General features: G+C 42.0%; 2 protein-coding genes across 3 annotated transcripts in view; one reads left to right on the forward strand and one right to left on the reverse strand.

Moving 5' to 3' along the window:
- LOC124026131 (phospholipid transfer protein) overlaps positions 1–1,803 on the reverse strand; it is a 28,123-nt gene extending 26,320 nt beyond the window's left edge. The window contains exon 1 of one of the 2 annotated variants that reach the window (XM_046339305.1): positions 1,650–1,803. The gene's annotated coding sequence lies outside the window, so the exon portion shown is untranslated. Of the gene's footprint in view, positions 1–1,340; positions 1,534–1,649 lie in introns of those variants that run through there. The other variant, XM_046339308.1, reaches the window with a different exon arrangement.
- A 3,954-nt stretch (positions 1,804–5,757) lies between these two features.
- LOC124026177 (mRNA (2'-O-methyladenosine-N(6)-)-methyltransferase-like) lies at positions 5,758–25,082 on the forward strand. Its single transcript, XM_046339310.1, has 16 exons — positions 5,758–5,858; positions 7,101–7,244; positions 7,708–7,832; positions 9,813–9,944; positions 10,209–10,360; positions 13,599–13,753; positions 15,619–15,766; positions 16,540–16,623; positions 18,312–18,411; positions 18,704–18,866; positions 19,185–19,354; positions 20,145–20,231; positions 20,736–20,920; positions 21,186–21,279; positions 21,568–21,743; positions 22,126–25,082. The coding sequence occupies exons 2-16, from the start codon at positions 7,121–7,123 to the stop codon at positions 22,466–22,468; spliced, it is 2,238 nt and encodes a 745-aa protein (XP_046195266.1). The 5' UTR covers positions 5,758–5,858; positions 7,101–7,120; the 3' UTR covers positions 22,469–25,082.
- Positions 25,083–25,296: the final 214 nt, after the last annotated feature.

Raw genomic sequence — 25,296 nt, forward strand, 5'->3', positions numbered from 1 at the left:
CCATGGCGAAATGTTGATAATTGCAGGAAATGTATTTTAAAACCAAAATGTTCTCTCCGCTGTCAAGGGGGGGGGGGGCTAAAATGTTTTGCCCGCGAGGTGGGATGGCCCCCCAACCAAATCTCGGTTAGGGCCCCCAAAAGGCTAGGTCCAGCTCTGTGAGTATGAGTCATAAGGACTCAAAGCCCCAGCTCCTATTTCAATGGAAGGAAAGTGTACCCAAATGCACTTTAGCTCAGCTTGAACAAAAAGGGAATCAGGTGCTCGACTGAGAGACTTGAAAATCCCCCCCAAAAATATTCCTTCACCCAGGACACTTCAATGGGGTGACTACCCAAAAAATATTCCTTCACCCAGGACACTTCAATGGGGTGACTACCCAAAAAATATTCCTTCACCCAGGACACTTCAATGGGGTGACTACCCAAAAAATATTCCTTCACCCAGGACACTTCAATGGGGTGACTACCCAAAAAGTATTCCTTCACCCAGGACACTTCAATGGGGTGACTACCCAAAAAATATTCCTTCAACCAGGACACTTCAATGGGGTGACTATACAAGAAAATAAAATGTAAAACAAGGAGCTCTCTGTTTCTGCACAGATCTGATTATTTATTGATGGAACATAGGCCTAAAACTATTTCAAAGTTATTCAGAGCTTATGCTTTGTAATTTGCTCGTTAAATTATTACTTTTTTTGAGCAAAGATGAGTTGCAATACTGCCATCTTTGGTTATTGCCGGGGTATCGTTTCATTATTTTTCAAGTGATCAGTCTCTTTTTTTCAACTTTCAACATCTTCCATGAACCATCTCAAAGTTAGAATTTTATCAATAGTCAAACACAGCACGTTAATTTTCACTAGTGTGATCGATGTTCCTTGTCAATTAAGCTTTAACTTACATAGTCGCATACACTAAAGTGAAACACAGAAGACTGTATTGAGAGTTTACCAAACATCTGTCATCTCAGTGTGGGAATCCATGTAAGAAGACATAATAAGACATAATTACAGTAACCATAGGATTTAAATACAGACTGCTTAACCACTGTGTACATAAACAGTATTTTCAATATCCACTTAATACCCTTTGAATTGACTAATACCAACCAGTTTGTAGCCCCTTACTTTGTGAATCCTTGCTAGTTTGTTCTGTTGCGTCATCCCAAATCATTAAACACAAATCCAAACCTGTCTGGAAAAAAGTGCAGCATTGAGTTCTGTTCCATCTCATATTACCTCAATTAAAATCAGCAAGATATACGTTTCTAACGATGATTACATTCTTTCAAGTCTTTGTTAGTAGACTATACCTGAAAGTCATACCCACACTCACCTTTGCTTGTACCATTGTGGAGTTGGCACAGAGAAGTTACAAGTTTTATTAGTCGTATGTATGGTGATACACCTTCCAATTAAATTCTTACTTGCAGGTTCCTTCTCGACAATGCAACAACAATAAGAAATAATACTAGTCTTTGTCCTCCCAACTCAAATCATCGAATCCTGGGTACTGTGAGTTCTGAGCCTGCTTGGTCTGTCTACCACCTTTGTGCAGACTTTCCATCTTATAAAATATATTTTCCTTCCCCCATCCCTCCTTCCCCCCTCTAAATGGGCTTACACAATAAACTGCAATACTTACAGTGTGTTATTGGCAATATCTCTGTGGCAAATGAGTTGACTCGGCTCCCAAGGGTTTCCCTGGTTCAAATACTTGTTCCTGCTTTCAGCTTCAATGACTTGAGGGGTGTTGAAGTGACTCTCTCCCTCTAATCTACACAAACACTCTTTCTTCATCCTTTGTCTATATAGGCAAGTTGTGGAGAAAGGGGAGTGACTCGCTTTGTATAGGTCACATGACTCTTGTGGCTATTGTGATGACAGTACCCACTGGTGCACAGACGTCAATTCAACATGTAGCCTTTTCCACGTTTGGTTTAATGTAATTTTGTTGAAATGACATAGAAACAACTTTGATTCAACCTGTATGTGCCCAGTGGGTAATTTCTATAAATAACATTATTATTAGCGATGTCAAAAGCTGCTCCAAAATGAGGATTGATACTAATAAAAACATGTGATACAAGTCTTTTCGGACATAGGGCAACTTTTTCAAAACTCCAAACCACTGATTTCAATCATGGTAAAATGCCCAGAACATTCAATGCCCAAATAATTGACATCCAAGAGGGCCTATTTTCACTTGAGTAGTGAATCGTTATCATACAACATACTGTACCAATTGCAGAATACACATGAGAAAAATAAGTGTGAATGCAAAATATAAAATTGTGATTCATGTTCATGACGGGAAACATATTTGAGGGTCCCATTTTGCAGACAACTTTTTTTGGAAAGGCTGTCCTTTAATTTGTGAGGACCTCTATTATAAATGGGTGTTCACTTCTTAGAATTCCATTTTTGCTTTTTCAAAGTATGATGATTCAAAGGTAATTTGAGGTACTCCATGCCACGAGGTTCATTAAATAATAGGTTAGCCTTTGCATTCTTCTGACTGAGGTGAAATGCTAAAAATAGCTTGTACCAACCCTTGGAAAGATCGGGCTAAACCACTGGTCGGATATAATTGTAGCCTACTCTTTAAAAAGTGAGAATTTCCTGAAAACTACTACTGTAGGCCTATATCATATTTCTCTTTATTTATTTATTTATTACCAGTTTTATTAACCTGGTTCTTTGTTAGGTAAGTTTTGTGCTATGTCATGTTGATTTAGGTAACTTTCATGCCATGCCACATGTTCATTTTGCACAAGACTCCTGAACTGTGCAGGAATGCACTGAGCAAATTGGGAGCAGCAGGGCCAGGGTTGGTTCACTGCGTTAAGTGCCATTTAAGTCTCTGGACCACACAGATCATAGTGGTTCCCGACTCCGTGCCACAATGATGGCTCAGCCCACTTATTTGACGTATAAAAAACACAACATAAAAGAGCTGTTCAGAGAAATGGGAGGATATATTTTTTAAATTAAATATATGGCGTGAGGCTTCTGCACCAATTGTAGACTACAGCATAAAATGTGATGGGTGAATTTTTGCATTGTAATTTCAGAAAATGGCCATAATACAGCATATCTGTAGTAATAGTGCAATGATAGTGTTTCAGAGTATTATTTACCCACCCGTGTTGTGATTTGCTCTGATATTCGCCTATTGATTTCTCCCGCCGATGTGGCATGTGTTGTCAAAATGGGAATGCTTTGTGGTTGTGTTATCTAGTGGAAATCGGGTCAAGTCACCAATGTAGAAATTGCTCTGTCATTTCCTGGTTGCTAAAATTCTACACTTTTTGCTCAATTTCAGTTTATGTGAGAAAACAATCCTTCTGTAGCTCAGTTGGTAGAGCATGGCGCTTGTAACGCCAGGGTAGTGGGTTCGATCCCCGGGACCACCAATACGTAGAATGTATGCACACATGACTGTAAGTCGCTTTGGATAAAAGCTTTGGATAAAAGCGTCTGCTAAATGGCATATATTATATTATAATGAATAGTGTAGGGAATCATTGTACCATCTAAATCGTTGTGAAATGTTTAATTCAAACCAATTTTGATTTTAAAGCGAGAGTTCACCATTTTATGGAATGCAGGGGAGGGGGAGATTTGTTGTTAATGTAGCCTAGTGCTGTTGCAATTCACATAGCTTCCGCATAGGGGAGGGTTTCTAGGTGTAACACCTTTAATGGCCATAGAAGAACAGATCATCCATACATCCATGCACCACCAGATGTCAGTGATGACATCATGTATGGTCAACAAGTGAGACATGACTTTTCTCCTGACCTGTTGTACAATATCACAAACTCAGCAAAAAAATAAACATCCTCTCACTGTCAACTGCGTTAATTTTCAGCAAACTTAACATGTGTAAATGTTTGTATGAACATAACAAGATTCAACAACTAAGACATAAACTGAACAAGTTCCACAGACATGTGACTAACAGAAATTGAATAATGTGTCCCTGAACAAAGGGGGGGGGGGGTTAAAACTCAAAAGTAACAGTCAGTATCTGGTGTGGCCACCAGCTGCATTAAGTACTGCAGTGCATCTCCTCCTCATGGACTGCACCATATTTGCCAGTTCTTGCTGTGAGATGTTACCCAAGTCTTCCACCAAGGCACCTGCAAGTTCACAGACATTTCTGGGGGGAATGGCCCTAGCCCTCACCCTCTGATCCAACAGGTCCCAGACATGCTCAATGGGATTGAGATCCGGGCTTTTCACTAGCCATGGCAGAACCCTTACATTCCTGTCTTGCAGGAAATCACGCACAGAACGAGCAGTATGGCTGGTGGCATTGTCATGCTGGAGGGTCATGTCAGGATGAGCCTGCAGGAAGGGTACCACATGAGGGAGGATGTCTTCCCTGTAATGCACAGCGTTGAGATTGCCTGCAATGACCACAAGCTCAGTCCAATGATGCTGTCCAACACCGCCACAGACCACGACGGACCCTCCACCTCCAATTAATCCCGCTCCAGAGAACAAGCCTCGGTGTAACTCTCATTCATTCAACGATAAATGTGAATCCAACCGTCACCCCTGGTGAGACAAAACTCGTCAGTGAAGAGCACTTTTTGCCAGTCCTGTCTGGTCCAGCGATGGTGGGTTTGTGTCCATAGGCAACGTTTTTGCCAGTGATGTCTGGTGAGGACCTGCCTTACAACAGGCCTACAAACCCTCAGTCCAGCCTCTCTCAGCCTATTGTGGACAGTCTGAGCACTGATGGAGGGATTGTGTGTTCCTGGTGTATCTCTGGCAGTTGTTGTTGCCATCCTGTACCTGTGTGATGTTTGGATGCACCGATCCTGTGCAGGTGTTGTTACACGTGGTCTGCCACTGCGAGGATGATCAGTGTCCGCCCTGTCTCCCTGTAGCGCTGTCTTAGGCATCTCATTGCAATTTATTGCCTTGGCCACATCTGCAGTCCTCATAACCCCTTGCAGCATGCCTAAGGCACGTTCACGCCGATGATCTTTCTTTTGGTGTTTTTTAGAGTTAGTTGAAAGGCCTTTTTAGTGTCCTAAGTGTTCATAACCTTGACCTTAATTGCCTACCGTCTGTATGCTGTTATAAACGACCGTTCCACAGGTGCATGTTCATTAATTGCTTATGGTTCATTGAACAAGCATGGGAAACAGTGTTTAAACCCTTTACAATGAAGATCTGTGAAGTTATTTGGATTTTTCAGAATGATCTTTGAAACACAGGGTCCTCAAAACGGGACGTTTCTTTTTTTGCTGAGTTTATGTAACCCTGTATTCCTACACATTTCAAACAACCCAGTCATATTTTTATAACATGTATATTATTTTGTGTAATATTTACCATTCAGTGCACACATAATAAGAGACAGAACAGCAACACGAATTGAAAGTTGTTCATTTATTATTCTTCACATACATAAATAACAGACCTATCACACAGGCATAATAAAGTATTCTAATAATATGAGAATAAATACATAGACTAATGAGCATGTAGCTGAAGGCTATCAATGGGAAAAGTAGCCACAGCACAAAACATGCCATCGAAGTTATTACTGGTTAAATAGTTCAGACGAGTTTGCAAATGTGTTTTTGCATGATTACTTTCACAAGCGACGTTGTGAATAACTATTTCTGTATGCCTATTTCCAAATGCCCTTCTACATATGGCTACTTCTCAATGACAATGTTATCCTGAAATGACAACTAAACTGGCGCGTGCGCAATACCAAGGCCCGAGTCCCCGATACAAGATGGCGGAGAAGGTGGGGAGGGAGAGGCGGAGGCGGGTACGGATTGAATAGAGCAAAGCCTATACAGGGTTCTCAACAAACCTCTACAAGGTAAGGGGAATAGCCAATTTAGCGCTACAGCAAGGGCATGGGCAGGTGGTGGAATATGCGGGGTATCATATTATCTAGTCAAAATGCACGCATTGCCATTGCACGAAATAAACAAACAATATTGCCTGCAAGGGGTGCAGTGGCTATGAGTCGAGAGCGCGCGCGCCATCTTGTCTCAACCAAAGTGCGCGCCCAAAATTGTGTATGTGTTTGAAATAAGGAGGTCAGATACGCCTCCATTCTCTATTTTGACAGCGTACACGGGTAGTCTTACTAACTCTCGTCCTTTTTATGTCTCATTAACCCTGTTTCGTACAGTATCCTACCGTATATTAAATGTTTATTCCACGTATCCCCCGCCTAGGTTCCCGAGATGATGCCGTTGCCTTTTGTTGTGTAGCGCAGCTACCCAGCGGCTTCCCCTCCTCCTCCGTGTTTGTTTTCGGGCAGCTCAAACTGGGGTGGGCGGTGTAGCAGGCGCATGCGTGTCCTCCTTTTGCCCATTTGTGTTATCAACGACAAAAGATAGAAAACGCATCTCCAAGATGTCAATTTGGAATGTTCTATCTAAATCACATTTAAATAAATCATGAACCACGTAGCTAGAAGGCATAGGTGTAGCTAGCTACTAGCTACATGTCCCGTACGTAACACATTCGTGTTAGCTTAACTAGTTAGCTAGCTAGTTAAGCTCTTAGGGACTGTCGTTCTTAGGGACTATCTATCCGGATATTATGGTATCTTGTCTGCACAATGTTGGCAATAACACCTTGTGCAAGCACAACACATTCTAGCTCGTTACTGTAGACTAATCATGCGCTCATTTAACGTTTCACTGTTAAATGTTCAACCGTCTCGGGTGAGCAACTGTTATTTTCGCTACTGCAAAACACACTACGGCTCTGGGACGAGTCCTATCATTTTAGGGAATTAATGAGTAGTAGTAGTAGTAGTGGGCTACCATTCACACCAGACTGCAAGACATGTCCATTAGGGTCTGGTTTTTAAAATGCCAGGAGGATTAAAACTGGGTTGATTGTCATATTTCGGGAAAGCATGTCCAATCACCACTCGGTTACCTTGGAGATTATGGGACATGTTTACATTTGATCACATAAAATAATATTAATTATTTAGACAGTGTTGTGTCATAAAAAAAAGAAGTAGCGTACACAGTATGTTTTTTACCTGGCAATGTGAACTGAATACCCCTTTTTCTAATATGCTACCTTTTATTTTCAGGACAGGACAGATGAGGAGAGATGACAAGTGAGAATCACACAACAGTGAAGGTGGACACCTCTATGGTGATGTCTCCCACAGGCTCTGCCACACAGGGGTCTCCTGTCTCACCTTCAACCAGCAAACCAATGCCAGAGTTGCCAGGTAAGATAGCCAGTGCTTGACTTGGACTAAAATAGGTGCATGTACTCATTTTGGGTGCTGGTGTTGTTTATATTTACATGTAGCAGCTCCACAATACTTTTGAGATTATATTCTATATGTGGAACAGGAGCTGACGCAGTAAAACATTTGAGGTGCTGGTTCTCCTGCCCAAGTCCAGCACTGAAGATAGCCCTGGTGATATATATATATATATGCCGTAACTCAGCTTTCTGCTCTACTTCAAGCATTCATACAATTATTTTAAAACCTAATGTATACCCTAAGTAGGCAATGCAAGTTAACTACCAAAAATGGGTATCCTATGTGTATATATGTAGGGTATAAATTAGGCCTTGTCTTGAGATCAGTGCTGATGAAGGAAAGATTGCTGGCTCTGTCTATGATGACATGCAACTGAATGGAGATAGATTGGACATTTCTGACACCTTTCCTGTTTGTGCAGACGAACTCGTCCAGGCAGGCTGGTCGAAATGCTGGAGCAAGCGGGAGAACAGGCCCTACTGGTTCAACCGCTTCACCAATCAGTCGCTGTGGGAGATGCCAGTCCTGGGGCAGCATGATGTCATTGTGAGTGAAAAATGGGTTTTGATGTTTGTTTTGTGACAGATGGGTTGTTGGAAGAGCGTGCTTGTTTGAAAATGGAGAAGTGATGCTGTAACTTTTGATGAAGGAAAACATCAAGACGAAGCAGGTCCTTTCCAGGCTGCAATACATTCGGTTGTGATTGGGAGTCCCATAGGGCGGCGCACAATTGTTCCAGAGTCGTCCGGGTTTGGCCGGGGTAGGCCATCATCATAAATAAGAATTTGTTCTTCACTGACTTGCCTAGTTAAATAAATAAAACATATTTTTGTTATGTATACGTGGGATGCACTGTTGCGCGTGACATCCCGAGGGGTTCGTGCTGATTGTACAGAGATTGTGACAGCTGGTTAAATGGCGTCCCTTGAGAAAGCAAGAACAAGATGTATGTCAGGAGAAGTGCAGTATTATGATAAGGAGACTTATACTTGGAATACGGAGGAGGAATTGAGGGGAAAAAGAGAGGCAGAGGAGGTCAGAGAGAGAGAGGGGGCGGACGACTGTGAGCTTGAGTTGGTTAAAAATGGTGGGGGAAAGGGAGATGGTTTGTTAAAGGAGAATGGTAGAAAGTGTAAGCAGAGTGAGCAGAAGACAGGAGGAGAAATAGAAGTGAATGAGGTCGATGTATCGGAGGTGGTACGTGTGGTGAAGTTTTCAAAGCCCGAGGCTTGCACCCAGGGTCATGTAAAGATGAGTCTGTGACAGTAGGGTTGAAGATTTTGGAAAAACTGGACCCTTGCCTTTTGGCTGATCTATTTGTGGTTTCAGGGTGGATGAAAACAGAGTTGAGTACTGTGGAATCGGTGAGGGTAACCAGAAGTGGTCTTGTGATTATTGTTCGTTTCTGCTAGTCAGAGGGAAAAGGCGTTCGGCGTTAAATTTGAATTGTTTCTCTCAATAAAAGGGTGCCATTGAAGGTGTGAACTGGGGTAGCAGTAAAAGTTGACCAACTGAAGGGGAAGATTCCTGGTGTTTATGCTCGTCGTTTGGTGAGACGCAGACAGGGTAGCGTGTGTGGTGAAACTGAAGAGTCGTTGTCTGTTCTTTTTAGTTTTGATGTTTAATCTTTGCCCAACAAAGCGATGTTAGGATATATAATTTATCCTGTACAAGCTTTTCTGCCAAATTCATCACGTTGTTACAGATGTCAAGCTTATGGGCATGTGGCAGCAGTGTGTATGAGGGAGGGTCCTAGGTGTGAGAAGTATGCAGAAGGGCAAGAGACAAAGGAATGTGCAGCATTGGGGTAGTGGTATGTGTTAATTGTAGGGGTGCCCATGGGGCTGGGGATCAGAAATGTCCTGTGTGAGAGAGGCAGGTTGAGGTTGCCCGGGTTAGGGAGGGGGGGGTCCTGAGATGAGCGGGATCCTGAGATGAGCGGTATGAGTAGTAGATCTGTACCAGTACAGAGGGATAAAAACAACAAGTGATGTATGTTTCAGTGAGATTGGATTTTTAGAATTTAAAGCAATGGTTATCAATTGTACTGCAGGGATGGAACGTAAGTCACAGACATTGAGGTTGTGGTGGCAGTTGCAGAGGTATTTGGATGTGCGTGACTTGACATCAGAAGCGTTACAGGGCGTGTTAAGTAGTGGTGTCCCATCCTTTCAGGTTGTTGGCACGAGGTAGGAATAAATATATTTAATTAGTGGAGTGGGGGGGTTGTTTTTGTTTGTTAGTGTGGTGTTCGATGGTAGTGTATTTGTTTATTTTATTTTTCAAGCAAAGTATAAGGGAGTTGTAGTCTAGTAGGTGGCGGTAATGCAACAATAGTTGGATGGCAACCACTGTTTGGGACAGAGGGGATAATTATCCTTCTCAAGTTCTGTTCCAAGTACCTCACGTCCTCTTTTCTCTCTTGATGGAGCTTGGCTGAACCTCCTTTTATTATATCGACATCACTTGTCTTGTTTTCCTGTTCTGCTCCTAACTTGGCGGCTTGTCTGTTTGTTTCTGTCTTAGTCTGACCCGCTGGGTTTGAACGCTGCCCCAGCCGAGGGAACGGGCGACGCCGGCGTGGGCAACGGGCAACGCAAGAGACGCCTGTCGGAGGAGACCGCCCAGGGGGGTCCTAACAGCTTCAAGAGGTCCAAGGTGAGTCATTGAGAAGAACACGTTTCTTACAACTTCAATGCCGTAAAATTGTACAAGCGTGACAATTTTCACACTTCTTTACCAATGTGATTCACTTTCGAGCTTATCTATTAGACGACGCAGTGCTGTCTTGCCTGACATGATGAAAGTCCTGATTTACTGGAGTCCGTTGTCTCTGTAGATTGTTTCATACATGTATTATTTGAATATTTCCACTGTCTTAATTGTCAGTCTAATCCCGATATGTTACTGTGTCGTTGACAGATTGAGGTTGGTATACCTGTAACCCCAACGACCCCGATAGTTCCCATCTCACCCATTACCCCCGGGGCTAAGCCATGGAACTCTACCACAGGCACAGAAGACAAGCCAGGGCAGCACTCTATGCCCGCCCCAGCCCCATACCGTCCCAGCGTGTGAGTACAGCCACATCACAATCGCTGGAATTGATATGTAGACTAGAGGTCAACTGATTAATCGGCATGGCTGATTTTAATTAGGCAGAAGTTTTCATAACAATCAGTATTTTTGGACGCTGATTATGGCCGATTACATTACATTTCACAAGGAAACTGTGTGGCAGGCTGACCACCTGTTACGCGAGTGCAGCAGGAGCCAAGGTCAGTTAATATATGCCATTTAGCAGACGCTTTTATCCAAAGCGACTTAGTCATGTGTGCATACATTCTACGTATGGGTGGTCCCGGGGATCGAACCCACTACCCTGGCGTTACAAGCGCCATGCTCTACCAACTGAGCTACAGAAGGACCAGTTGCTAGCTAGCATTTAAACTTATCTTGTAAAAAAAAACAATGAATCTTCGCATAATCACTAGTTAACTACTACACATGGTTGATGATATTACTAGGCTAACTAGCTTGTCCTGCGTTGCATATAATCAATGCGGTGCCTGTTAAGTTATCATCGAATCACAGCCTACTTCGCCAAACAGGTGATGGGTTAACAAAAGCACAATCGTTGCAGGAATGTACCTAACCATAAACATCAATGCTTTTCTTAAAATCAATACACAGAAGTATATTTATTTAAACCTGTATATTTAATTAATGTTAGCAGGCAATATTAACCAGGTAAATTGTGTCACTTCTCTTGGGTTCATTGCATGCAGAGTCAGGGTATATGCAACAGTTTGGGCCGCCTGGCTCGTTGCGAACTAATTTGCCAGAATTTTACATAAAAGTTAAGGTTGTGCAATGTAACAGCAATATTTCGACTTGGGGTTGCTACCCATTTAATAAAATACGTAATTGTTCTGTATTTTACTGAAAGAATAAAGGTTTTGTTTCGAAATTACAGTTTCCGGATTTGACCATATTAATGACCGAAGGCTCGTATTTCTGTGTTTATTATAATTAAGTCTATGATTTGATAGAGCAGTCTGACTGAGCGGTGGAAGGGCAGCAGCAGGCTCGTAACCATTAAATCAAACTTTACTGCGTTTGCCAGCAGTTCTTAGCAATGCTTGAATCACAGCGCTGTTTATGACTTCGAGCCTATCAACTCCCAAGATTAGGCTGGCAATACTAAAGTGCCTGTTAGAACATCCAATAATCAAAGGTATATGAAATACAAATGGTATAGAGAGAAAAAGTTGACTCGTCATAATTCCTATAAAAACTACAACCTAAAACTTGTTAATTTTTAATATTGAAGAACTGGGAATATTGAACCACCAGCTTTCATATGTTCTGACCAAGGAACTTAAACGTTAACTTTTTTACATGGCACATTTTGCACTTTTACTTCTCCAACACTGTGTTTTTGCATTATTTAAACCAAATTTAACGTTTCATTATTTATTTGAGACTAAATAGATTTTATTTATGTATTATATTAAGTTAAAATAAGTGTTCATTGTTCATTCAGTTTTGTTGTAATTGTCATGTGTATTTAATCGGTATCTGCTTTTTTTTGGGGTCCTCCAATAATCGGTATCGGCGTTGAAAGATCATAATCGGTCGACCTCTTAAGTTGACATCTCATGGACACTGCCTGAGGAAGACCTTTTTGGTCGAAATGCGTTGCAGTGGGGGTCCTGCTGTAACATATGTTGATCTGCTCATGTCTGTAAATATTTGTATTGGGGATGTAACGATTCACCTATATGCATTGGTCCAGATTCAGATGTTTAAGATACAACTACATTGGTCTGTGGACCCCAAACCGATCCATGCATTGGTCATAAAAAGTATTCAAACATTACAAACCGCTGATTCACTAAAATGTTTTGCTCATTACTTTCTTCATTCCGAAAATACCTAATCTACTGTGACAACTGATGCTTCCTCTCCTTCAGTGTCGATCTAAGCATGAAACTGTGTTGACAGTCATTGATCTACAAGTCATTTTGCATGCCGAACAACCCGAGGGAATATCAGTAGCCTAGTCAAACTGGGCACTGTGTCCAGCTTGGCGTGCTGACCAACATATGGTGGGTGGCCTCTTCCTGATCTTGCACATCTGCGCGGCACCATAAGCATTAAAATGCTAAAATGGCTTGCTCGATATTAGGCTTCATTAGTTGAGTATGTACGTAATTTGTAATTACGTATGTAATTTGCTAGGTTATTATCTATGTGCTGTTGAAAATGTGTGTTTTACCGGAATAAAAGTAAGCTACCGGAAACAATATATATTTTGATTGTTCAGGTTCACTATCAGCAATAGTTTTGTACGTTTGGCTTTAAACAATTTTGTATTTAACCTTTATTTAACTAGGCTAGTCAGTTGTGAACAAATTCTTATTTACAATGACCGTCTACCCCAGCTACGCCCTAACGACGCTGGGTCAATTGTGCGCCGCCCTATGGGACTCTGAGATGCAGTACCTTAGACTGCTGCGCCACTCGGCAGCCCAACAGTCAGTGTGATGTTTTGATATACAGTGTAAAGTTGATCATTTAATTACGAGGAATCACTTTTGCGAGGTGCACTGCATGGCCAAAGCGGTAGGAGAAAATAAGCTCTCTCAAAGGTCAAAACCTTTCGATTTTGAGATGTGTTGAAATCCAAAGTTATGCTATATATTCATTGGCTATGTCATAGCTGATTTGTAAATGATAAATGTTGACACATTACAAGCTCAAACACAATCGACAAAAATGACAAGTTCATTTAGTGGCCGATGGTGATTTCAGAACCAAAGTGGGGGAAACAAAAGAACAGGCTACATAGCCCTAATCTGATAGTGGTAGTTGCCTAGTCTCCCCTATGACTCAGATGAGGTGACTACATTGTATACACCATAGACATGTCATTCACACACACAGACAGACAGAAGTCAGCTCGTGAGTTCCATCAGCAGCAGATTTAATTTTGAAAATGATTGTGTTTATGCGTTGAAATGACTCTCACTGATTCGTTCTCCAATCAAACCGAATCCCTTCAAACTTAAATATACCGTTCCTGTATCGTATCAGAGCCCATGTATCTAGATACGTATTGAATTGTCTTAAAGGGGAAATGTACACATCCCTAATTTGTATAGCCTATAGTGCACCCACAGTTCACAATTGTGTGATCTCTGCAATATACAGGGCAGGCGGGTCTTGTTTTGGATTTTATGTAGCACTGTAACTTTACAATACAGTTCTGCCAAGTTGAAATAACCAGTTATATCGATCCTGTGGTAGAATATACTGGGACCTGGATGTTCAGACGAACGCAGTGATCAGAGAGCGACCCCCTGCCAACCATCTACCGCCCCACCCAGAGATGGAGCTCCAACGTGCCCAGCTCACCACCAAGCTACGGCAGCACTACCACGAGCTCTGCTACCAACGAGAAGGTACATTACCCATGCAACTGCAATTGTCAAGTCAAACTATATATATATATATATATCTTTTTAAAAACCTTTTATTTCTTGCTTTTGTTACCATAAAGTCTTACTTTTTGAGGTGCATCCCCATTAGGCAGCTAGACGTTTACTTTCTAGGTGAGCATTAAGTGTCTGTCTGAAACAGCGCTGACAATATTTTCTAAGCCATTGTGGTCACTCCTCCACCCCTGCTACTGGAGTGCAGCAGGGTGGGCAGGTTTTCACTCTAGCCCCGGGTCCTGTTCATTCGGCACCGAACGGAAGACCACGGACTGAAACGGCGACGGACTAGCTGAACTTGTCATATAAGCAACACTTATTCTCCATTATGAAATGGATTTAAATGTTTTCCCTAATGCATGCCCTAGTGAACACAACCCAGGGGCCGGTTGCACCAGTCGGTGGTAACTCTACGTCCAGTGTAAAATGCGCTCTATGCTGGACCTAAACATTTGACTTGTTGCTACACCTGGGTGTAGATTTGAGTGAGCAGGCGTAGGGTCTTAAATTGAGACTAGATTTTTACACCTAGTAGGTTGTTATATTGGGACTAGATTTTTACACCTAGTAGGGTGTTAAATTGGGACTAGATTTTACACCTAGTAGGGTGTTAAATTGGGACTTAATTTTACACCTAGTAGGGTGTTAAATTGCGACTAGATTTTGCACCTAGTAGGGTGTTAAATTGGGACTAGATTTTACACCTAGTAGGGTGTTAAATTGGGACTTAATTTTACACCTAGTAGGGTGTTAAATTGCGACCAGATTTTGCACCTAGTAGGGTGTTAAATTGGGACTAGATTTTACACCTAGTAGGGTGTTAAATTGGGACTAGATTTTGCACCTAGTAGGGAGCAGGGGTAGGGTGTTCAATTGGGACAATCTTCTTTCATGATATATGCAGAAAATATCTATATTTTCAAAAGGATGTGAGCCTAGTTTTCATATTTCATAACCTCTGGGCTTTTCGAGTTACCTATACGTGAGTCAATAACAATATAATACACTTGATTTATGCTACATAGCATGTTGAATGTGTCTGATCACAAATTGGCAAACAGAAAGATGAGCTGCCACCACTTGTTTTCCCAGGCAGAGATCAAATAACCATATATACAGACTGAGATTCAGTCAAACAAAATCACGTTGATTATCAGACAAGTCAAGGGCGTTTAGTTGTGATATAGTCTCGGTTACTAAGAGGGTGACGAGCAAAATAACCCACATGTTATACTCGGCTAGTGTAGGCTACATAGCTAACTAACATGCTAGAAAAATGTTCTGATAACTAGACCGAAGATCATGAACACTCACCTCAATTTGGCTAACATTTCCTAGCCTACTTTCTTCCAATATTTTAATTGTTCAGTGATGTGAATCCCCACAGTAATTATTGATTGATCCTTCCAGCTGTGGTGGTGGTTGACTCGAAATGCCTCGCAATGTTTAGAACTGCTACGAGAATAGTAATAGCCGGTTAGCGGGCGCTGCCTAGCAACCATCCTTATGAAGCATTAAATCTCATGAAGGCACATTGCTGACGCCGGACTTAGCTACCATTAGTCTTACTGTTAATGCAACAGGTGTAAATTCTGATCCTGAAGTCGGTTGTAGCTACGCCGTCCTAGCATTTAAGACTTTTTTTTCTTCTTTTTTCTCCCTTCTTTTTTTGCCAAACTTGTGCAACCCCGGGCCCCAGGTGTTGCTTTTCTCATGTTTCATTATGAAATGGATTCAAATGTTTTCCCTAAAGCATGCCCTAGTGAACACAACCCAGGGGTTCCTATTCTTGGCTGACCTTGATAATCAATGATTTTCCCCCTATCTAATAGGTATCGAGCCCCCACGGGAGTCCTTCAACCGCTGGCTGCTGGAGCGCAAGGTGCTGGACAAAGGGCCAGACCCCCTACTGCCCAGCGAGTGTGACCCCATCATCTCCCCGTCCATGTTCAGAGAGGTCATGAATGACATCCCCATCAGGTCAGTGGGAAAGAGAATCTGTGTTAGTCCTAGGGTTAAATATTTCCTTGATTGACCATGCCTGGTGTAACGGAACTAATGGAATAGTCCCAACAACTGCAAACTCCACCCATCAGACACGCAAATGCTCAATGGATTCAAAAGATTTTAAGGTCTTATCTCTAGATACCAGTTCTAGTCTACCCTGGGATGGACTTGATTCACTATGGTTGGTATGGTCAGATTCCGTTCAGGTCTTCATTGTGAATTATGTTGTCTGATAGAGCTGGGAATTGCCAGGGATGACACGATACGATATTTTCAAAGTACTCTGATGCCGATACAATATTTATTGCGATTCGATACTGTGATTTTATTGTGATTCGATGTTCCAAACACATTTTTCACCACATGTCTGCTGCAGAGGGTGAAGAGAGCCATGAGAAAACACGTTTTGATCAGTCATGGAAATAAGTGTTGAAACCAAATTGTCTCCCTATTTAAAAAATAAGATAGAGAACAAGCTATGAATGGAAAAAATACAGAGTTTTGGTGCAGGTAATGCCAACAAGAGCAAAAATAATATTGCGATATTGTCAAATTATACGATATGTTGTCAAAAATAATGTTTACTTTTTGCACTATTGTCTGATTTACATTTTAGTATGTGAATTGTCAACACACTGAAATGTCGTCTTAACAATTCACCCCGTTTTTATGGTTAATTTGGACAATAGTGGCTCATTTCAACAAATAGTTTTATTGACCACATGTTTTGTCATTTCTTACACCAGGTTGTCCCGCATCAAGTACAAAGAGGAGGCCCGAAAGCTCTTATTCAAATACGCAGAAGCTGCCAAGAAAATGATTGACTCGAGGTAGGTGTTTCTGGCACACTGGAGTTAGTTGGCCAAATTCCATTTGAATATGACCTAATATTATTTGAAATCGTTCCGAGTATGAAGTCAGAGATGCTCTCAAAGAATTCCAGCTACTACTACCTCCTGGTATACCGTTACAGTATTCTCTTAACAATTTAGAATACACATAAATGTACACACACACACACACACACACACACACACACACACACACACACACACACACACACAGTGCCTTGCGAAAGTATTCGGCCCCTTTGAACTTTGCGACCTTTTGCCACATTTCAGGCTTCAAACATAAAGATATACAACTGTATTTTTTTGTGAAGAATCAACAACAAGTGGGACACAATCATGAAGTGGAACGACATTTATTGGATATTAACTTTTTTAACAAATAAAAAACTGAAAAATTGGGCGTGCAAAATTATTCAGCCCCCTTAAGTTAATACTTTGTAGCGCCACCTTTTGCTGCAATTACAGCTGTAAGTCGCTTGGGGTATGTCTCTATCAGTTTTGCACATTCCTCCTTGCAAAACAGCTTGCTACAAAGTATTAACTTAAGGGGGCTGAATAATTTTGCACGCCCAATTTTTCAGTTTTTGATTTGTTAAAAAAGTTTGAAATATCCAATAAATGTCGTACCACTTCATGATTGTGTCCCACTTGTTGTTGATTCTTCACAAAAAAATACAGTTTTATATCTTTATGTTTGAAGCCTGAAATGTGGCAAAAGGTCGCAAAGTTCAAGGGGGCCGAATACTTTCGCAAGGCACTGTACATGCATACATACACACATATATACACATACATACATACATACACACACATATATATACACGCATATATACACATACATACATACATACATGCACGCATACATACATACACGCATACATACATACATATACAGTTGAAGTCAGAGCAAATACATTTACACTCGGTTTTTCACAATTCCTGACATTTAATCCAAGTAAAAATTCCCTGTTTTTGGTCAGTTAGGATCACCACTTTATTTTAAGAATGTGAAATGTCAGAATAATAGTAGAGAGAGTGATTTATTTCAGCTTTAATTTCTTTCATCACATTCCCAGTGGGTCAGAAGTTTACATGCACTCAATTAGTATTTGGGAGCATTGCCTTTAAATTGTTTAACTTGGGTCAAATGTTTCGGGAAACCTTCCACAAGCTTCCCACAATAAGTTGGGTGAATTTTGGCCCATTCCTCGTGACAGAGCTAGTGTAACTGAGTCAGGTCTGTAGGCCTCCTTGCTCGCACATGCTTTTTCAGTTCTGCCCTCACATTTTCTATAGGATTGAGGTTAGGGCTTTGTGATGGCCACTCCAATACCTTGACTTTGTTGTCCTTAAGCCATTTTGCCACAACTTTGGAAGATCCAGATCGTAACATAAAAAGCAACACCATGTCTCGCCATCACACACAGAAAGCATGTATATGTGCATCCACTGATAAACTTGAATCAGAAACCTGTGGCTTCAGATCCTAAACCAAAACCAGTCCGTTCTCTTTCCCCAACTGTCTTACTGGAAAGGAAAGAAAGCTTGATTAGGCTTGTTGAACATAGCATGTGTATGGGAGCTTGATTTGGCTCGTTGAACGGCACTTTGCTTTGAAATGCTTTGTCTTGGCTGAAGAATGACTGGTGTCTCTTATGTCCTGGTAGAAACGCCACACCAGACAGCCGAAAGGTTGTGAAATGGAATGCAGAGGACACCATGAACTGGCTACGGAGGGACCACTCGGCCAGTAAAGAGGACTACATGGTGTGTGTGTGTGTGTGTGTGTGTGTGTGTGTGTGTGTGTGTGTGTGTGTGTGTGTGTGTGTGTGTGTGTGTGTGTGTGTGTGTGTGTGTGTGTGTGTGTGTGTGTGTGTGTGTGTGTGTGTGTGTGTGTGTGTGTGTGTGTGTGTGTGTGTGGTTTAGAGGTGTGGTGTATTGTATGTATATGTGGTAACAACAAAATAATCAGTGTCTGTATAAATTTCACCTCAACGGAATGAACACTGACATGTATATGTTAAAAAAAACGGATCCCAAAACAAATCCTCCCCCTCAGGATCGTCTGGACCACTTGCGGAAACAGTGTGGTCCCCACGTAGCAGCAGTGGCCAAAGACTCTGTGGAGGGGATCTGTACGAAGATTTACCACATCTCAGCAGAGTACGTGCGACGCATTCACCAGGCCCACCAGACGTTGCTGAAGGACTGCAACGTGTCGGGTGAGACGTGCTAAATCGCCTCGCACTCTGCACCATGCTTTACCAATTGACTCATAGGGGACCACATTGATTACATTGGTGCACAACCATAGAAATTGATTGACTCTGAATGGGGATGTCCTTTCTAATCGTTCAGTATCTTTGCGCCCAACTAATTTAGCAACTTAAAACCCCCCCAAAGTCTGTTGTTGATATTGTGGTTTTACTCTGAATTTAAGCCGTTCAATATCCATGATGGACTGGTTGTGTTGTGGTTTTTCTTACTGTTTTTTAAACTTTTGTTCTACTGTTATCCTGCATTCCCTCCCTCTCTCCCAGACCCAGAGGCGGCAGATGTGCAGGACAGGCTGGTATACTGCTACCCCATTCGGCTGGCCTTGCCCTCGCCGGCTCAGCCACGCGTGGAGCTACACTTTGAGAACGACATCGCCTGCCTGCGCTACAAGGGAGAGATGGTCAAGGTCAACCGCAGCTACTTCACCAAGCTGGTGAGTAATGTTGTAGCAGCGATAATGTGTATATTATAGAAGTACAAGTATACACTGAGTGTACCAAACATTAAGAACACCTGCTCTTTCCATGACACAGACTGACCAGGTGAATCCAGGTGAAAGCTTTGATCCCTTATTGATGTCACCTGTTAAATCCACTTCAATCAGCGTAGATGAAGGAGAGGATTTTTTTTTTTTGCCTTCAGGCAATTGAGACATGGATTGTGTATTGTTGCCATTCAGAGGGTGAAGGGGAAGACAAAATATTTAACTGCCTTTGAATGGGGAAGGTACCAGGCGCACCGGTTTGTGTCAAGAATTTCAGCACTGTTGGTTTTTTCACGCTAAACAGCTCCTGTGTGAATCAAGAATGGTTCACCACCCAAAGGATATTCAGCTTGACACAACTGTGGGAAGCATTGGAGTCAACATGTGCCAGCATCCCTGTGGAAAGCTTTCGACACCTTGTAGAGTCCATAAATTGAGTCTGTTCTGAGGGGATAAGGGGGTCAACTCAATATGGTATTCTTAATGTTTTGTACATTCAGTGTATGAAGGTGCACTGGGGTGTCATTGGTTGAGTGTTGATACTAGCACAGTACCACTGAGTGTTTGTAATGCATGCCATCCGAAGTCCAACATGACCAGAGAGATTAATTGCTCTCTTGTTTGAGAAACTACCAGGATGTAATCCTGAAAGGTGTTGTGGATATAATTGACTAGCATTGCCTTCTGGCACATGGTATGCCCTCTGCTAAATGACTCTCCTCTCTATGCTTTCTTTCAGGAGCTATTATACCGATACAGCTCCATCGACGATCCCAGGTTCGAGAAGTTCCTGTCACGAGTGTGGTGCCTTATCAAGAGATACCTGGTAAATTAGGGGTTAGACCCCTGTCGTTGATCTCCATTCACCTCCCCCTCACCCCTTACTTCACCTCACCCCTTACTTCACCTCACCCCTTACTTCACCCCACCCCTTACTTCACCCCACCCCTTACTTCACCTCCGTCACCCCCTTCACCACACCTCACCCCGTACTTCACCTCACCCCTTACTTCACCCCTTCACCTCAGTCACCCCCTTCACCACCCCTCAACCCTTACTTCACCTCACCCCGTACTTCACCTCGCCCCTGTACTTCACCTCCCCCTCACCCCTTCTACCCATGCCTTTTTGACTCACTGCTCTTTCTATATATTTTTTTCAATATCTTCACTACAAAGTATGAAGCCATCTGTTTAGAGGCAATGTTCTTATAGTCCACTTTCCCTCCATATCGTGATGACAATCACTGTCCCGTTACTCTTTCTCGCCATCCTTTCTGTCTGGCTACGTCTTGACATTTGTTGTGCTGATGTCACTATTTGTCGTGCAGGTGATGTTTGGTGCCGGGGTGAATGAGGGAACGGGCTTACAGGGGGCTCTCCCCGTGCCTGTCTTTGAGGCCCTCAACAAGCAGTTCGGGGTGACCTTTGAGTGTTTCGCCTCACCACTCAACTCCTACTTCAAGCAGTTCTGCTCTGCCTTCCCCGACACAGATGGCTTTTTCGGATCCAGGGGGTAGGTTTAGAATCACAAAAAAACAGAAAAAAAGATTTGCTCATCATCCCAAAACATACATGTATGTTCTCTATCCCAGTGTTTTCAACCTCTGGTCCAGGGACTTTTGTCTATTTTACAATGCTAGTTTCAATGTGAGAAACACTGGTCTACCCCATCACAACTAAACAGAGACCACCCAGACATGGTCTGTGTACTTTTAGTTATTTGTTCTTCTATGGTTTTCTAGTTTGAGCCTGTTCTAAAATGTTCTTTTCCCTCCCAGGCCCTTTCTGAACTTCTCACCAGCCAGTGGCTCCTTTGAGGCCAACCCTCCCTTCAGTGAGGAGCTGATGGATGCCATGGTGACACACTTTGAGGTGCTCCTCCTTAGTAATTTACTCATTGCTTGTTAAACTCATTTAAAGTGACGGTTCACCCCTCATTCAAATTCTGTCTGATGTGTTTATACTTCAAAAGTGGTATGAGTCCATATACGACGTGCTGTGTAGATCCCACCGACTGTATTAGAGAATCTGCAGGACATAAATCCTACATGAACAGGGGGGACAATTGGCAATATTTAACTCCAGCTTAACTTTCAACTGAACTGTTCACTTTTGAATTCCTGGGAGAGTTTGTATTTAACAAATATATGTGTCCTATAGAAACTGCTGGAGAAGTCCAGCGAGCCTCTGTCCTTCATCATCTTTGTCCCGGAGTGGCGAGACCCGCTGACCCCGGCCCTCCACCGCATGGAGACCAGCGCCTTCCGCCGCCACCAGATGTCGGTGCCCGCCTTCGAGCACGAGTACCGCAGCGGCTCGCAGCACATCTGCAAGAAGTGAGTGTATCCAACAGCGCAGGGTCCATTGTTCTGACTAGGGTTGTCACATCACCGTTATCGTGATACTCATGGCATGGAAGAAAGAAAAAAACAAACATGACGCAAACTTAATTTCTTGATCCTTGAAACAGTCTTTATTTTTTATTTTTTGTCACCCAGAGTCACATTTAGTTTATTTTCCAAGCAATAGCGCACAATATTTGACATAAAGGACCAACAAGTGTAATGTGCTTGGTGTTTTCACTTGGCTGCCCAAGTGCTCTTTGCTGTATTTTGGGAAATTACGCTCCCAGATGCACCCTAAAGAGGACACAAGTGTAGCTGTATTTTGATTTGTATGAAGGGAGTTTCAATGGCTCTCTCTCGCTATCTCTCTCAGGGAGGAGATGTACTACAAGGCCGTCCACGGCACAGTGGTCATCTTCCTGCAGAATGCCGCCGGCTTTGCGAAGTGGGAGCCCACGCCGGAGCGCATCCAGGAGCTGCTGGCAGCCTACCAGGTCTCCAGGCGAGCCTTGGGCTCCCCAGGTCCCTCCTCCGCTCCCACTACGCTCTCCCCGGCCAGTGCAGGGGGGTCAGGCGACAAAGACTCTATTGCCGCCAAAACGGCACCCGAACGATCAGCCAGTTTGGACACATCACCCGCTCGCCAGGACAACAGCAGCAGTAGTAGTAATCCTGTGGAAAAGACTACACCACCTTCTGAAACAGCCAGCGTTTAAAAGCAGGGGAGGGGACGTAGGTGAGGATAGGGAGCGTTTGGTGGTGGGGGTAGACCACAAATGGTGCTCAGTGGGGTGGGTGGGGATTTGGTCTTCGACTGCTAGAGTGGACTACGAAGGAGGGCCTCCCTTAAAATCAGTTTACTTTCTCAACTATTTAATATTAGTTCTACTAGGTTTTTATAATTCTGGTCGTTATTTACTGTAGTAACGCTTGTTGCTTTTTATCAATGTAGCTAGTGGTTGTGGTTTACTAGGATTCCTTTTTTCTATCATTGGTGCTGTCGTTGTCAGTAATTATTGGGTAATTCTAGTCATTGTTCATTGGCCTTTTTGAAGTACTGTTTGTCCCAAATGGCACTCTGGGAATAGGCTGCTATTTGGAACTCATGGATAGTGATCTGCTCCCGAGCAGCGGGACTTGGCTGTCAGTTTTGATGTGTGGAATTGAAAAATGTGTTTTTTGAAAGACTTAAGTTTTTTGTCCAAATCCCTTCTAATCCTTAATAGGTACAGGATGGAGGTGTCGTTGGGTAATAAGGCAGCTATGTTTCTAACCCTCTTAAGCCGACAAACAGTTTAGAGGCAACCGTTGTACATACGACAGCCAGCAAGCAGTAAGTTAGAGTACTGAACGAGAGAGATTCAGTCCTTTATATTGCTGTATTGCATTGTGGACTACTGTTATGCAGGTCAGAAATACCAGAGAGTAGTAGTTCCATATTGGCCCTGTCCATGTCCATGCACCGTATCTATATCTGCGGTTGAAGAAAGCTCATCAAGTTGTTAACCGCTTTCCCAATACATGCAAAATACAGGCCTTTAATACATCTTACAATGGCAATATGTTGTAAACCATTGGCTCGAACAACAGCTGAATTATTCTTATTTTCCCCCTGTGCTATATGTAAGTCCAAAGTAACAACTACGAAAGGAGTTGAACTGGCTTGTTGAGCAAAATGTCACTTCCCTTAGAGCACTATTCCCACCTCTTTTAAAATAAGGAAAAGCACTAAATGAAATATCTGATATAAAATTATACCCTCTTTAAACATGTCCATTGTGTTCAACCTTGGTTGTGGTGTTTTCACATTGTCGTGTGGCATAGAAAAATAGATTAGTTACGTTGTTTTTAATCCCTCCAATCTCAATTGTATGTTTTGTATATGTTTACACCAGTATGAGATTAGAATGCATCACTGGGCAGCACTATGAATGTAAAATTTGAAAAGGCAAAACAAGAAGGTCATGATGCCTTGCGTCCGACGTGGCACTCTGTACCCTCTGTAGTGCCCTAATTTTGGGCTCTGGTCAAAAGAAGTGCCCTATATAGGGACTAGATTGCCTTTTGGGACACAGGCCCAAGAGCCTCACTTCGGCCTCAGTCATCGAGGGGAGAGAATTCTTGTATTAAAAAAAATAAAAATAAGATGAAAGACAAATGTTATTGTACAATTCCTCCATCGTATGACAAATTTGTCTCTGTCCTTGTAAACTATGATTATCAGGCACGGACTGTCATCTCAACATATGCTCTCATCTATAGCCCAAATGCTTTGTACAATGAGCTTAGACATAGTTTCTTCTAGATAGCATCACTTGCCTTTGCCCCATTTGTATATACTTAGTAGTGAGGTTTTTTATAGAGAACTACAATGATTGCAGGCATAAGGCTGTAGGATAAGACAAAGATCTGTTTATGCTGTTGAAAATGTATGATGGTCATCTTGCTCTTTGAACATAATACGTACTACAGTAAGTCTGGCATCGCGCCCCAGAACCTGGATACAAACTCTAGCAATTCGTTCTTTGTCATTTGAACATTGAGCACCAGTCACATACCCTGATCCTAGTATGTTTCTGTCACCAGCAAAACAAATTGTAGATATTGTACAGAAAATTGGTATGAATTGTGTTATTTTTCTCTGTTACACAATTGTATTGAGCTCTGATGAAAGAAAAAAAAACAATTGAATGTTGTCTTCATGTTTTTTTATGAGTTCATTTAACATAATTTTAAAATATGTTTATGTATTATACAGTTTATCACATAGAAATTGTTTTAATCTAAACCAAAGTGTTATTAAAAGAAGAAAAAAATCTATCTTGTATCTAAAAGTAGACTTGTGTATGATTGCATCAGTAATGGATAAGGTGTAACCAGCTAAATTACTCCTTGAGTTTATTTTTATAATTCGTTTTTTTTTTTGTTCTAGTAAGAGCAGATTGTATGTTTTGGAATTGATTTTGCATGACACTTGACACTTAAATCATAACGTTTATTCTTAAATCAATTCATAGACTTTTTACATAAAATATGAGTATGACGACATGTATTTATCCCTGTTTACCCTTATGGTAATTTATTGTCTGTAGAACATTTGTAATGCCATGAATGTTTTTCTCAATGTGATTCCTATGGGCAAGAATAAGGAGAATGTAAATACTGTCTGTGCTGAATTCATTCATTAATCTTCCTAGTCTTCTCTCTGAGTAGATTATCAATGTTTCTCCATTGGAACAAGCATACAGATGCGCTGAATCATATTTGTTCCCAGTAAAATGTGTCAAACCATGTATGTTGTTTGCATTTCTAATAAACTACCATACCGTAGCTGTACTTTTTAGGCTCTCTACAAGATGCTGACTGGTCTGCTGACATCCCATGTTTTGGGCTTTGAACCCCCTAAAGGTTCCCCAGAGCCATCTCTTGGAAGATATGACATACCTGTACATTATGCCATAGTTGTTGCATTACTCCATATTACTTTAGTGAAAGAAAAATGTATACTGTAATGCTGGTCACTACAACCTAAATGTTAAGAGAC

Source organism: Oncorhynchus gorbuscha, linkage group LG03, assembly GCF_021184085.1.
Source record: "Oncorhynchus gorbuscha isolate QuinsamMale2020 ecotype Even-year linkage group LG03, OgorEven_v1.0, whole genome shotgun sequence".
In the NCBI taxonomy this organism is placed as follows: domain Eukaryota; kingdom Metazoa; phylum Chordata; class Actinopteri; order Salmoniformes; family Salmonidae; genus Oncorhynchus; species Oncorhynchus gorbuscha.

Bases quoted from the DNA above. Each gene is read 5' to 3' on its own strand.
- LOC124026177 (XM_046339310.1), top strand. From the start codon at position 7,121: ATGACAAGTGAGAATCACACAACAGTGAAGGTGGACACCTCTATGGTG. The intron at 15,767-16,539 runs GTCAGTGGGAAA...TTCTTACACCAG, and splicing joins ATGAATGACATCCCCATCAG to GTTGTCCCGCATCAAGTACA. The intron at 21,280-21,567 runs GTGCTCCTCCTT...TGTGTCCTATAG, and splicing joins CCATGGTGACACACTTTGAG to AAACTGCTGGAGAAGTCCAG.